A 14612-nucleotide genomic window follows, 5' to 3' on the forward strand; every position below is an offset into this window, starting at 1 on the left:
CTGGCTTTTCAGGTGACAGAAAGGGAGAAGAATGTCTTACAAATCCTATCCTGGGGATACATCTAGCACAGTGAGATCCCTAGTGAAATACTCCGCTCCTGTGCGGTGCCTTTTCCAGTTCCTCAGACCATACACGGCTTAAATAGTATCTTTATCCAAAGAGCCAGGTATCCTAAGAGCAGCCCTCATCACTGAGGAGAACAGGGAGATGGAGCTGTCACTGGTTTTTGCTTCCCCTACCCCTTTTACTAACACCCGGGCTACTCTATGACTACGGGGAGGAAGGGATCCTTTTCTGACTGATGCTCCCCATCGTAAACACAAATAGTCACGCTCTTACATTGCTTTCACTTAGAATTTCACAACCCACTAGTAAAAGTGCAAACAAACAGCTGGAACTATTCTCTTACTCTGTCCCCCCTCAAAGCAGTAAGCTGCTGAGGAACTGAAGGATGAAAAAAAATGGTGCTTAATGAGAGTACTTCCTGTAATACTGTAACGGTTCAGATAGTGTTGATAAGCACTCACAAAACCCAAACAAACAGTGCCCTACTATTTTTTTTACAAATACGAACCAGAATGATTCATATATCTGAATTAAAAAATACAGGGCAGAATGAGAAAACGTCTGAAGTTTACATACAGTGGAAATCTTGATTTAGTTCCTATCAAACAACATTCTTCTAAGGAAGACAGCTAAATGAAAGGATTGTCAGCTTGTTGATTTAAATTTTATTTGCTTTCCTGTGTTTATTCTGATTCCTGATTTGTTTAGGATTTCCTATAGTATTTTACAATTGGTGTTAAAACAAATCAACTTGTACCTCCAGCAATTCTGATGAAACATCAAATTTGTAGTCTTTGCCATTTTCCTCCTCTGGTTCCATCCGTTTATAAAACAGCATGTAAGCACTGTGCGTCTTTAAGAAAAAAACATCTGTATAATTTTTGCTTTGAGAGATAAATCATGAAAGTAGAAATATAATCATATAACAAGTGTTTGGAAGAGAAATACCTTTTCAAAGGAGAAGTCCATAAATTTATCAGTAACAGAATCATAAGTTTTTGTCTGTCAAGAAGAAAGTAAAACCATTAATTAGAAGCTTTTTTAATGGCCTGGTTATTGACAGTTTGAGATAAATGTGCAAGCAAACTATTTCATGACATTTGCAGAGAGGCTGCTGACAATTTATTTCTTGCTCAAAGTAGTCTTCTTTCTTTTTTTCTTCTACAGTGGCCTATTCTGATCTTTCAAAGTTGCTATGCAATATTGTGACCTACATCTGATGCAATTTCCTGTCTCATCCATCTCATTGACACCTCTTCTTTTTAGGCACCTAAAGTTATTTTATCCATTTGCCAAACAGATTTTTTTTTTATTTTATTTCTGCATATTCTCTTTATCAGACAACAGGATTTTTCTTATTCACAGGACTGGTTTAGTAAGATACTGCATTATTAAGAAAGTGTTTTATATAATGATATATAATGATAAAAAATGATCAATTCAAGCATAACCTGAGAACGTTTGAGTGTTGTTCAACAGTTATTTGCATTACTACTGTGTAAAAATATTCAGACTGATGTCAAAGGGCCAAAGGCTGATGTCAAAGGCTGACCCAAAAGACCAAGCTGATACTGTACTAAAAAACTTGCACTACTGAAAGCAAACAAACATCAACTAAAGAAATTTTATCTTCTTACAATAAAAGGAACAAGCAAAACTATTTAAGCCTGTAGATCCATTAGCCTGAAAATCCCTTGCTAACATCAGAGCTCAAACTCTCCTGCTGAACAACAGCACAGCTGTACACAGATCTGACAAGTTTCTAGTTCAGTTCTGTCACCAATGAAAAAGGATCTGACCATAAGAGGTTCACAGACCAGAATCTGGAAATTACTGACACAAGGCATAGACAAAGACCAAAAAGCCCTGTTTTTCCAGAAGAGGCATAAGCTTGAATTCCTTCAGTCAACAGTCTGAGCAACAAAGCCATCCAAGCGAAGGATTCCTAAATTAGTTGCATAGTCACTTTTTTGTAAGTAAATAAATACCGACGATAAAAAGCAGATAAAGTGGAGAAATACCTCTTCTTTGGAGAGAGACTTCACTAATTCATTTTGAGTCATTAGTAATACCTACGCTATACTTCTGACATCTGTCTCTTAAAAACGCATAAAAATATCTGGATTCATATTCACAAATCAAATAATATGATAGTTGGTACAGGAGAAATTAAGACCTTTCTGCTTTATCGGCTTAACTTCTACAGAAGGTGTAGAAAAACTAGAGAGCTTGCATCACCAGCTTGGAAGCATTCATGCTGCTACGTCTTTCATCCCCCAAAGGAGGGGGAGACCCTTTGAAGAGATCAAGGGTGGAACAGCTATCTACATGAACATAAGATAAAGTATCACCTGCAGAACAAAGATGTCAAAAGTTTGATAAAACCCAGCTAACACTTCTAACTGTATCATATACATTCACAACAGATGGCCGACCAAAGGTGAACACTATGGAATCCTTCATGAAAGTCTTCAGAACAGATAAGGTAATGGTTGAACATGACAAAAATAAAAGTCATAACTTACAGTCATTTCTCCACCAAAACATTCTGAAGCAAGCTGGGCAGAATCAAACGGTTTTACTTCAGCATCATTGAAGAGATACCTGTAAAACAGTAAGCTTTTGAAACAACTGCTGTTTGTCCCTCAGGGCAAATAAAGCACAACAAGCACTCAAAATGATTCCTCAGATTTAAGTATTCCTATTAATTTCTAATATCTTGTTTGAATCACAGCAAACTGAAAACTGATCCCAAAAGTGACTTCCTTTCAATAAGATCAGGAAGTCAGCATTTCAACACTCCTTGGTTTTTCTTTTAATCAAGAGACACATTACTTTCCCCATTTTTCCAGCCTGACTCTGGTACAGATAGGGTTTTAATGCAGCCAAGAAGATTTGCCTTTGCCTTTTCAATTTGAGTGAAATGGAAATGAAAATTTAAAAAAGGAGAACCAGTCCATATAATAGTAGAACTCCCAACTGGAAGGGGACAGAGGAAAGTGGTACACCGTTATGGATTCCCTTTGGAGCAGGGATTGGGCCACTGGTTGGAACCATTTCAAAAATGCCCCAGCTAGCTATTCTAGAGAACAGGAATAGAGGAAATCTTGTCTCCTATTCCATAGCCTCAGCTGAGAATCTGAGATATGACATCCAGAAATGACTGGGAGAGAGAGTTCCCTGCTGTCTTATGTCACCTAGCAAGACCCTCCCTTATTTCCATGCCCATGTCTCACCCCCTTCCCAGGCTACCTCCCCAAACTTTTTCTCCTTCACAATCACAATATAGCCAATGTATGCAGAAGTTTCCAAATTAGAAGTGGAATGTCATAGATAAAAAAAATCATTCTTATTTTAAAAAGAAAATACTACATTGCATTTATTAATCTTTCTATCACTTATGTCTAAGAAGATCCTGTCTCTTTTTATAATCTTTGAAAAGAAGGGACAGAAAAATAAACGCTATCAAATATTCCAGTACGTCACTGTAAATTGCATCGAGGAGGAGCTGGCCAACAGGAAAAGATCACCAGCTAGATAAACTAAAAAATGAAATGTGAAACCAATTCCACATATAAAAAGCGCAGTAAGAACAGATTTAGATAACCTAGGTATTGTAACACCATTTCTGCCACCCAGGATAAAATGAGTTTAAAGCAAATAAAAATTCAAATTGTTGTTTCACTGAAAATGGACGAAATGAAAAGGACCAAATTCCACAATCATCAATGTAGCTGTATGCTCGGTCAAAGGTAACAACCAGATTTTATGACGGACAATCTATTAAATCTTACTATTCCTTTGTACAGATAAAATAGTGTCATTGCTATTCATGCCCAGAAACAAGCGTTGGCTGTAATGTGAGGCTAGCACAGCGTTCTCCTGCTGCCCTGTGTCCAGGCACTCCACAACTATTACAGCTGCAACAAACTTGTATGCCAATAAATTAATATACTTACACCTACCCAACATCTTGTGCTTTTGAGGGGAACCTACAGCACCTATCTCCTATACAACTGCATCTGACAAAGTCAACAAGTTTTAGTTATTTAAACATAAGGAATGATAAAATTTTGTTTTGCTTAACTCACCATTTGTTGTTTTTGTAAGCATGGGGATTGACTATATCTCTGATAAAACTGTAGTAATGTCCACCATCTGCTGTTCCTGTATGAACCGTTACGCCTATCAGATCATATTCATAACTTTCAGTTTCTTTCAAGTATTCACCATCTTCCTTAAAACCTGAAATATTTTAATACAATATTTAATCAGTTATTTCCTAAACACCTGAACTTCAATATTACACATTTCCTGTAGTTGCACTTCATTTTTTTTTTTCTTTTCAGCACTCCATGATGATGACAGCCAGAAACTCCATACCCAGAACAAGCAGCATAGATCCCAACTCTTGTGAAAGAGTTACATCTTTTTTTGCAAAGCATCACTACTGAAGAGATCAAGACTAATGACTAAGTTATTCCGAGGCAGCACAGCTTTCTTATGATGGCAGTCAGTCAGCCACTTGCTGAAGTTCAAGTATTACCCGGCAACATCAAAACAGGCCAGTGACAAACTGTACCTAACTATTCGTTATTTCTCTCATACTTTAAAAACAAATTTAAGAATAATTCAAATTGAACAGTATATGAAAAGAAAAATAATTGGCTGGTTTTCTCATATTAAATAAAATACGTGACTTTGGGACTATAGATTAAAACTTATGTTTGATTTTATTTTCTTAAAAACACTAATTGTTTGCATATGTTATGTATACAGATGAAAGAGAGAAAGCCTGTTGAATTCATTTTGTGAGGCATACCTTCTTTTCTGTCATTTTTTCCCATGAGGAAGTCTTCAGTGTAAGGTGTCATATCCAAACGCAAAGGGAATGAAAAATGCGTATTGACTTTCTCCTTCATCATGGTTACCATATTAAAGGTATATCTCATTGTGTTGAAGCTTAAGATACGAGGTAGTTTCTTAAAACATGCCCTGAAGGATTAAAAATAATCATGATTTACGAAAGCTTAGCAGGTCGAATTGTATTTTCACAAGGATTTTCAACACATTTATTTCAAACATAAAATTGGAAATCTGTTGCTAAGTCACATAAATATAAAATTCAGCTATCGTAATGTCCTAGAGCAGGGCAGTCTAACTGGCAGCAGAAAGGTCACATTTAGCCTACTGAACAATTCTATTTAGCCTACCATCGTGTCTTGGAAGAAACATCAAATTTACTCATACGGCATGAATGACAGTTTTCTAAAATGATATCGTAAAATGAGTCATGAATTAATTTAACAATGCAAATCCCCTCATTAGACGGAGTTACTATCTTGTAACTGACAAGTTTTAATGCAGAACGTAACTTGTATTACATCTCATAAACTTCACAATAATGATTTTAAAGTAGGGTGCTCTTAAACCCGTGTCATTTTAACAGCTACAAAAACAACCATGAGGTTTTTCATCTCTAAAAAAGAAATTTGTTAGTTGCAGTATAAAGACAATATAAAATTTTTACTTAGCTTTCTCTTTATTAGCAGACTTTTTAAAACATGGAAACATTTTTAAAACTACCAATTCTAATTCAGAAATTTGGGGTTATGTATGAAACCTAAGCTATTACCCTGCATAATGGATAACACAAGTACTCCTCTGAAAGAACTGGATCTTTTAAAAACAGGAGAAGTAACAGATTTCAAAAGGTACTAATTTCTACAAATTTCTTTTTCTTTACATTAAAAAAAGGTCACGAACATTTTACCGCCTAGGTGATCTTCTGCTAAGATACCTTATATTCTTTGTTTTGGAAATTTGATTTCTTAGTTATGTGCTCATTTGCACAGGGACCACATCCTCACAGGCCCACACAGTAGCAAACCGAATGAAACCAGTCCTGTTTCATCTAAAGGATTAGTCTTATTCCAACAGTAATTTCAGCAATTTACTAAAAAGAAACATCAGGAATGTTTACTTCTTCTTAATCGTACCTTTTTTCAGCCCGCACTTTCTTCCCACAATGAGAACATGTATACATGTTGTCACCTTCCAAGGTATCTTTAATAGTTACTTCATCAAGAGATTCCTACATACAATAAACAAAACAAAAAAAAAGGAGGAGCTTATGTTTGTCTTAGATATTTATATCTTGTGCTTGCATGGCCCGCTTTACAAACTCCTCTCTTTCAATCTTACATTAAGTTTAATTAACATTTCCATAAGTTATGAAAGTCAAGGTGGTCAAGGGCACCACAATGTTTGCAAAAAGAGCATGCACGTGATTTAAGAGAAGAGTTTCACCAGAAAACCAGTTCCTAACCCAAACACAAAATTAAGGAACCGTTTCAGAAAAAATGGCACTCAGTATCCCAAGCTGTCCCAAAGAATTCACATGCCTTAAATTCAAATTCCAAGTGTGGGGATTAATAGTTGTTTATAAAAACTCGAACACCTAAAATCATTTTGGTGTAAGTTTTAAATTATCTTAATAAGCAATAGTACATGCATATATAAAATCTTTTGGCATTTACAATTCTCTCATATACAACATTGCCAAAGCATTTTTAAAACACAGAAGGGAGTAAGTGATTACTGACTATAACAGTCTTTAGTAAATTCCAAACGGCACCAGCTGATAGCACGTTGCATTGGAAAGATCAAAAAATTCCACCAAATTACCCAGTAATATCAACCTAGAAATACACCAAAACTAGAGTACAGATACAGAAAGCATCAACAACTTCAACAGCGTATGGCACAGTCTCTTAAACTTGACTGCACCCATTTATAACTGTGATCTATGGTACACATCTCAGCCTGGCATTACTTACATAAATATTCTTCATATCTGCCACCTGGCATCTTACTGTATAGAACTCTTCAGCAGTCTGACTTACATGCTCGCAGTCCTAAATCACAGCAATGAAAGAGAAAAGCAATGAAGTAACTGTTTTGAGAAGTTAAAAAAAATCTTGACAAGGTAAGCACAGGGAAAGAATACTTACCAAAGAAACAACATTGTTTGTGATAACACCTCCAAACAAACTTTTCACTGTATTTTTCTGTGAATGAATTAATAAATTCTGTCAAGGAAATTTGAGCAAATCCGTAAGTTTTCCAACTCCCTTTTGCTCCCTCTTAATCACTCACCAGTTCTGGAGACATTTCTTCTATTTTTGTTATTAGGTCAGTGAAGAATTCAGTCATATCTTTCTGCTCTCCAGTGTTTAGTGGCTGCTTATCCATGGTATAGGTTTTACAGAAAGGCCTTGGATTGTATGCCTTACATTCACTTTCCTTTAGGTAAAAAAGTCAAGCAAAACAAATCAGCACAAATCCTTATATTTTTAAGTTACACAGATACACCGAACATACATATACGTATGTCTGATTAACAAAGGACATACTTTTACATACCATACCTCCACATGCCTATTAGGCAATAAAGTTGTATCAGTGCTTAAATGCTTCTGATGACACGTAAAGCAGTTTTTAATTAACTGGTTATCATTATTATGATATTAATTATTAAAATATCATTTGTAAAGTATTAAGCGATATTTAATAAATAATAAAATGAATCATTAAAAGAAAATAACTTGGCTGAAGATGTGACACGTCCAGTTTCTGCATATCTGTTCAGATACAAAATAAAACATGAGGAACATCAGCCTGTACTTCTGTATTTCTGGACATTACTGACTTAAATCTTGATAAGTACTTAGTTCTCATTCAGACTTCTCTATGGTATAAAACTATATCATCTAGTTCTCCACCGCCTGTGTTCAGTCAGAGACAAGAATCTGCAGTATAAAGCAATTCTTCAGACTACATCCCCCAGCCCATTGCGTGGCACGCTGGGAATGCAGAACTCGTTCACAGCAGAAGGAACTTTGTTCTTGTAAATAACGATATACATACTGTTTGCTTTTAAGGATGTGTGGCAAGACACTGCTTCCTGTAAATATTACCTGTTTTGGAATAAAGTCTTTCTTCAACATTTTAATAATGGTAAATCTTCATATGACTTTATATTATTTTATGCTTATGTAAATACCTAGTTGTATTTTTTTCTATGATTTATGGCAGGCACTATATGCCTAAATTCCTTTCCTCTATTTGTCTTCGAAGTGGTTATGAATTTCTTTCACAAAAGCCAGTGCCAAGAACAAAAACACCCAGCTCTCCTCAGTTTTCTTTTTTCATTATTTCAGAAATGTTTCACTATTTTAACAACAGTGAACACCTGTGAACTGCCTCAATTCTGTTTGGTTCTGAAATGTCAAAATTCTTAGTTGCTTTTTAATGCTTTATTTCAACAGCTTAACCTTTAAAATACTGGAGCAAGGAAAATGCAATGAACAAAAAGAATATGTTTTATTTTACCACCAGGGAAACTGGGGCAAACAAATTCTTTCACAATTAAACGAAGAATCAAGCTCAGAACCCTTTACATCAAGTTCCATGTGAAACAAGAGGAATGACAATGGTGTTGGACAGACACTCATGGCAGAGTGTTTGTTAAAAAGAAAAAATAAATTATTGGGATCTTAGCATGGTGCTCACATATGGAATCAAACCATCCTAATGGGACAGCCAGTCGGGGTTTGGTGGTGATGGAAGTCTGTGCCTAGGGTCCTTGCAGTGGTATCTTCAGTTAGACCTGGACAGACTCCTCAAATCACCGTTTTGCTAAATTCTTATAATCCAGCTGGTAACAGTCCTGTGTGACCTCCCCAGCATCTGTGTAATTCATTACTATTGATTCACCTACATACAAAGTATCTCTTAAGTATCTTAAATCCATACAAACGACTGCCCTGTGCAGTCATTTCTGCAGGAACAGTTTCTATCGACCGTTTACGAAAGTCAATCTGGAAATTGGACTAGCCACAGCAGAGGCAATAGCAGAACTGTCCCAAATTCCTGCCTGGAGGGCTCCTGTTACAATCAGTTAAATACTTCACTGGGATGGTACAGTCAATTACCCAGTTTCAAATTAGCCCATTGTCTCAAGCCACTGCATTATCGCATCCAAGGTGATGCCTGGCCAGGGAGCTCCTGGACCGCTCGGAGATTTAGCAACGTAAGCGCACAGGGTGTCCATACACAGCCCCGATACCCAGCTACATCATGACTGTACCTAAAAAGCAGACTTGGTTTTCAAACTTGTAACTCACTCATAACTTAAGTCCCATAGCTATCATAAACATCCTGTGTTCATCTGAGCGTTAACGTGCTGGGGGTAAACCGTTTAAATAAATGAAGGACTCTCAGACTGTGGCACCTGAGCCCAACGTTCCCATCTATTCACTGCACATTTTTTAAGAACACAGCAGACAATCGCTAACGTTTGAGAGCTGGTGCTTGCTCATTATAGTTGGTGCCCAATATTAAATCCTATCTTAGATTAGGATTTACACTGCCTCTTCACGAAAACTATTATGCCAATGTTTGCTTAACTGATTTGCTGAATAACAGCTTTAAAGTGGGTAAAAATGATTTCAGTTAAGACACTCATTTACAAAACTTAGGCACAAAGGATTTAAGCTGCCAAGAATTTACATATAGAATGGTAACTACATTTTTCTTGCTTTATTCTTTTTTTTAGGACAATAGGATACTTTATAAAATATCCTCTTTCGCACCTACCATTAAGTATGTAAACATTTTCTGGAGTTCTAGTAGAGTGGTCTTGTGTTTCATGTCTTCTGAATACTAAAAGAAATTCATAAAAGACGACTTTATCTTTTTGCTTATAACTTTCCAAAAACAGTCCTTAAAAAGATGAAACAATCATCTTTTTAAATAAAAAAATAACCACTTTATCATGGAAAATTAAGAAAAACGATTGTGTACAAGAACACACAGTACACTATTTTACACCTATATATAAAACACTGCCCACTTGTTTTTTGGCATGTCAACATCAAACCTAAGTCAAAAAATAATTCTATTTTCTAGAAATTTACTGCAGCTTGGAGCTTTTGGGAAGGTATTACAAAAGACTGTAGTAATTTTGGAATAATTTTTTTCAATTCATAGGTGGTGTGGGAGTTCTGATCAACCCTCTATATAATGTATTTCACAAGCAGACCAGCAGTTTTCCTCTTTTATATTATTTTTTGTGTTTATTTGTAAATGGCTAATTCTAGGTGAAGTGACAACTGCCAATAACTTAATGATAACAAAAAATGATGAGGTCGCTGCCAGTCGGGGTGTTTCACACATTATATATGCCCTGTTGATGTCAGGGACCAAAATGAAGCTTTCTCTTTTACAATAAATAGCTAGAAGTAATAATATTATATTTCTGGAAGTTAACCAATGTATAATAATTTACAGGACTTGCTGTACTTCTGGTAGCATACGATACATGCTCTGAGACTTTATAAACATTCAAGAAGAATGACATTTATTCTAACAAAATGATACATTAGGAGTTAAGAAACAACAGACAATTCACATAAAACGAAACTTGAATAATTCTAGTTGATAGCAACAGAAATATGAGTTTCAGAACATGTTTTATTACAATGCCACCCTAAGAACCTACAAATACATTTAAAAAAACTCTCTTTATTTAGACATCAGCAAAAGAATCCAACTGGACAAAGAGTCCTCAAGAAATATTCTTTATCAAGAAATAAGTCTTAAAAGTAAGTCTATACTTTATCAGCATTTGCACTGATTCTAAATTGAAACTTCTACGAAAATCTACACAAGGAACCTAAGACCCCAAAGCATACCTTTGCAGTAAAGATTGCTTGTCTGGCCTCTGGTATCATGTACAGTTGCTGGATAGTGGATGCCAAGTAACACGTTGCTCCAAGATTAGTTAGACCCACAAATCTACATTCAGCGCGAACATCATCATGTGGCCAATAATCCCACTTGTAAGGTGCATGGGAAGCTGGAAAAAATATGAATCACACATACGGAAAAAACCAATTCAAAGTACAATTTAGTAAGACATAAATACTATTAAAAGCTTTATGCTTACAGTAATAAAATGCATCCTGTTTACACATTCTACATTTACAGACATGAGACAGACTGTACCTGATTTTTAAGAAAATGTACTACAGATACATCAGGAAAAGCACTTGATACAGCAGTGAGCCTTTCTAGATGCCGTGCTGCTTTGGGCTGCGAGTGATTTGCTGTGCTCTCCAAAGCATTGTTCATGGCAAGCATCATCTCTTACACTTGCTCTAGTGGTAGTATTGCACGTAGGTCTTCCAGCCTCTACATTTAATCTAAAGTTTGGTAAAACCACATAATGTTTTCATCATCAAGTACATCCATAAATTCTAAACATCGGCTGCTACGCATTTTTTTATACATAAGAAAGGGGTTTTTTAATAATACAAGCCAACCACAGCTCTCTCACAACACTTGCACTGCCTAAACCACTGAGAATGTACTGATGACATTATAACTGATAACATACAACACTTACAAGCTCCCAAACGTACGCTAGTCATTCCCCCAGCACAAAAATTACTTATAATTTCTACTACCCCTTCCCATGCACCCCTATGTCACACTGAAAGAAAGCAACGCAGTCTCTGCACCGAGACTCAAGTTAGGGAGCCTTCCCTTCACAAAACAAACCACAGATTTGGTATCAGAGATAACCCCACATGAAGTGAGACCTTTCTTTTCAGAAGAGAAGTTGGATTCAGAATGACATCTACTATAATGGAGGCCAGGCTAGCAAAAGATCTTTTTGACCAGTACAAAAGATGGACAGATGCTTATCAGAGATAAGACACAAAAGTGCAGTGAAATCAAGCGCTTGGCTGTACGCAAGCTTGAATAAACTTGGGAACGGTTTTTATAGGAAGAGAATGGGTTTTATTGCACTTCAAAGCTATATAGGCCAAAGGAATCTGCAATCTACAAGAAAAATAGGGGTAAGCAAGAAGTGAATTGCCTAGAGAATCAGATTGAAAAGACATTTTCTTTTCCTGTAAGTTTTCTATTCCACTATATTTCATACCAGATGTAGCAATCTATTTCCTACACAGCATGGCACTAGACAAGCTAGGCAAGTCTGTCAGACTCTTCTTAATAAGCCTTCTTCTGATACAGCTGCCAAGAAATCGGAAGAATGGGAAAGTTCTCCTCATCTGCCAGTCAAGAAGATGGTAACCAGACTAGACAAACCATTTGTAAGCGATTAGTACTGCTTCTGGACACCGACAGGCTTCTCCTCCTAGCATCCCACGCAGGAGAATGCAATGGGGAATTAATCATTTGAGCTGCAGAGGCAACGAGATGACACAAGCACTAAATTACAGAGGAACTAATCCAGTGTCCAAAGATATTCACTGCAGCCTATCTTCCGTGGTATGCAAGATGTTTGGCACAAAAACTCGCAATGCATCTAGCTTTGCTATTCATCCCCAAGGGTATCATTCTCCAAAAAGGCAGACTGTCCTACAAAGAATTCAGCACCTCTATTGAAATATATGTTCAGATATATAGAAAAAAAGCAAGAAGGTAGTCTGGATTTATTTTACAATCCAGAAAAGCTACATGGGTTCAAGATTTAAATTTTAAATCTCTAATTATTTTGTCAAAGGTTAAAGGCTCATAAGGATTCTTCTCAATTCATAGTACCAGCTATAAATTCAGGAAACTATTTGGCACCCTCTGAACAGATCCTCACATCTTCAGAGACCAGACCCACAAGATGTTCTGTTGCACAACAAATAATTGTTGTAATCTTCATTTTGGCATTGGCATCAAAACAACTATTAGCCCTGCAGCTTCAAGTAGGGAAGGAAAGAGTTTTCATTCTCCTGTTTCAACAAATCTCAGTAGTGTGACCTCATGTTACCTCGTTACGCTGGGCTGATCAGCCAGTTGAAACAAAGCTCTCCTCCACGCTGAACCTCCTAAATAAAGTAATTAGCATGGCAGAACACAAAATTCCCTCCCTTAACTGAAATCCTTAAATTGCAACATCTTAATTCACCCTTTCTGATGTAAGGACTCAGCATCTATCACTCTGCTTATACCTCATCAAGTTGTAATTACAAAGAAATCAGATTACTTCTTTATACTTCATGAAACCAGTTTGATTATCTTCCTCCCACTTCAATCTGACAAAGGGCTTTCAGAAATTTGACAAGGAATTTCTCAGGAAGATCCTGTTTTCTCCACCCTGGAGAAGCGACTGTCTTCATTTTCATAATAAAAGCTTTCCTTCTTCCATATGGATCTTAACTAGAAAGGTAAATTTGAGTCTCATTTATGTCTATCTTCTTTATTCCTCACTGTCACTACAGAAATCAGCCTTTTCTCAGGAAGAGATAGGGAAACTTGTAACCAAACCTGCAATATTCACATTCTATTTTCAGCAAAATAAAACTCAATTTCTTCCTCTTCAAATGACCGTGCATTTCTCCACATTCCACCTTCTGATCATGCTTCTGCTCCAAAGGTAACATCAGACACTGCCTTAAACTTCCCGGAAAGCAAAGCAGTTGGTCTTGTTTCCCTCCTTTGAACTGAACGTTTTTATTAGTCTTGGTCTTTAAAGAAAGCAAAACTCCAAAACGCTGCAAGAAATTTTGTGAACAACAGAGGGTATCTAAAGCCCCTCTTCAGTGAGATCAGAGTCTGCATTAATTGTTAGCCCTCCCTGTTGAGAAAGGCGAGGAAGAAAGTCAGCTGACACCAGCTACTCGGCAGTCCATTTCCTACGGTACCACTTGCTGAAAATGCATGAAGGCATCCCTACGTCTTCAGTTAAAACCACTGTACCCGTGAAGAAGAAAAAAGCACGCAAGTGATTCTCGTCTTCCATCCATCAATGAAGGGAGCTACATTAGTGGAAACTTTAAATTACATTATTCATACTAGCAGGAGTCTGAAGAACAGTATACAGTTGTACATTTTAATATGACTGCCAGAATAGAGTCTTAGTAACATCATTTTTAATTAGAACCCTACTTTTTTTTTTTTTTGTCTCAAGGAAAATATACTAGATATCCTTTAATAAGATGTTTTCTTTTTGAAAATTTTACTTTATTTTGCTGCATTAAATTAAAGCCATCTCTTAAGAGCATCCTGGCTACAATCAGTTAGGAGTGTGAGAAAAAACTGTAGAATAGCAGAGACAGCAATTGGCGAGACTATAGGACAACAAACGTACAAGCAGCAGGATTGAAAATTTCTCCAATGAACCACAAAACTAAAACATTGAAACCAAAGACAGGATGGAAATTTATAATATTTTCCTTAATGTTTCTGCTAAGAAGAACAGAGAGACAGCCCTAAGGATAAGACTGTTAAAGAGCAGTAAGATTACAGAGGTAAGCAAAGTAGAAAAATCCAGTTTTAAGAATCTTTGGATCACATCAATGGAATGACAAGACTTTAAACAAAGGAGGTATCAGAAGTCCTGTGTCAGCTGCACATCAGAAAGAGACAATGGCACTCTGTCAGTTGGAATAAAATTAACATTCAGGAAACTGAGATACACTGAAGATGGAGAGGAGCACAGACCAAACGGCTCTGGTGA

General features: G+C 36.4%; 1 protein-coding gene across 20 annotated transcripts in view; it reads right to left on the minus strand.

Annotated features, from left to right (window-relative positions):
• Positions 1-14612, minus strand: part of USP34 (ubiquitin specific peptidase 34) — a gene marked incomplete at its 3' end in the record, with an annotated part of 139784 nt that overhangs the window by 29004 nt on the left and 96168 nt on the right. For all 20 annotated transcript variants that reach the window (XR_014227723.1, XM_082307410.1, XM_082307405.1 and 17 more), the window contains 11 exons: positions 10825-10988; positions 9728-9793; positions 7226-7372; positions 7081-7137; positions 6907-6984; positions 6067-6161; positions 4890-5062; positions 4159-4312; positions 2593-2671; positions 1016-1069; positions 825-920 (listed from right to left, as the gene is read on the minus strand). Coding sequence is in view for 19 of the 20 variants with exons in the window: in XM_082307410.1 (XP_082163536.1) it covers positions 825-920; positions 1016-1069; positions 2593-2671; positions 4159-4312; positions 4890-5062; positions 6067-6161; positions 6907-6984; positions 7081-7137; positions 7226-7372; positions 9728-9793; positions 10825-10988 (1163 nt within the window). The remainder of the gene's footprint in view (positions 1-824; positions 921-1015; positions 1070-2592; positions 2672-4158; positions 4313-4889; positions 5063-6066; positions 6162-6906; positions 6985-7080; positions 7138-7225; positions 7373-9727; positions 9794-10824; positions 10989-14612) is intronic.

Source organism: Platalea leucorodia, assembly GCF_965183815.1.
Source record: "Platalea leucorodia genome assembly, chromosome: 3".
Classification (NCBI taxonomy): Eukaryota; Metazoa; Chordata; class Aves; order Pelecaniformes; family Threskiornithidae; genus Platalea; species Platalea leucorodia.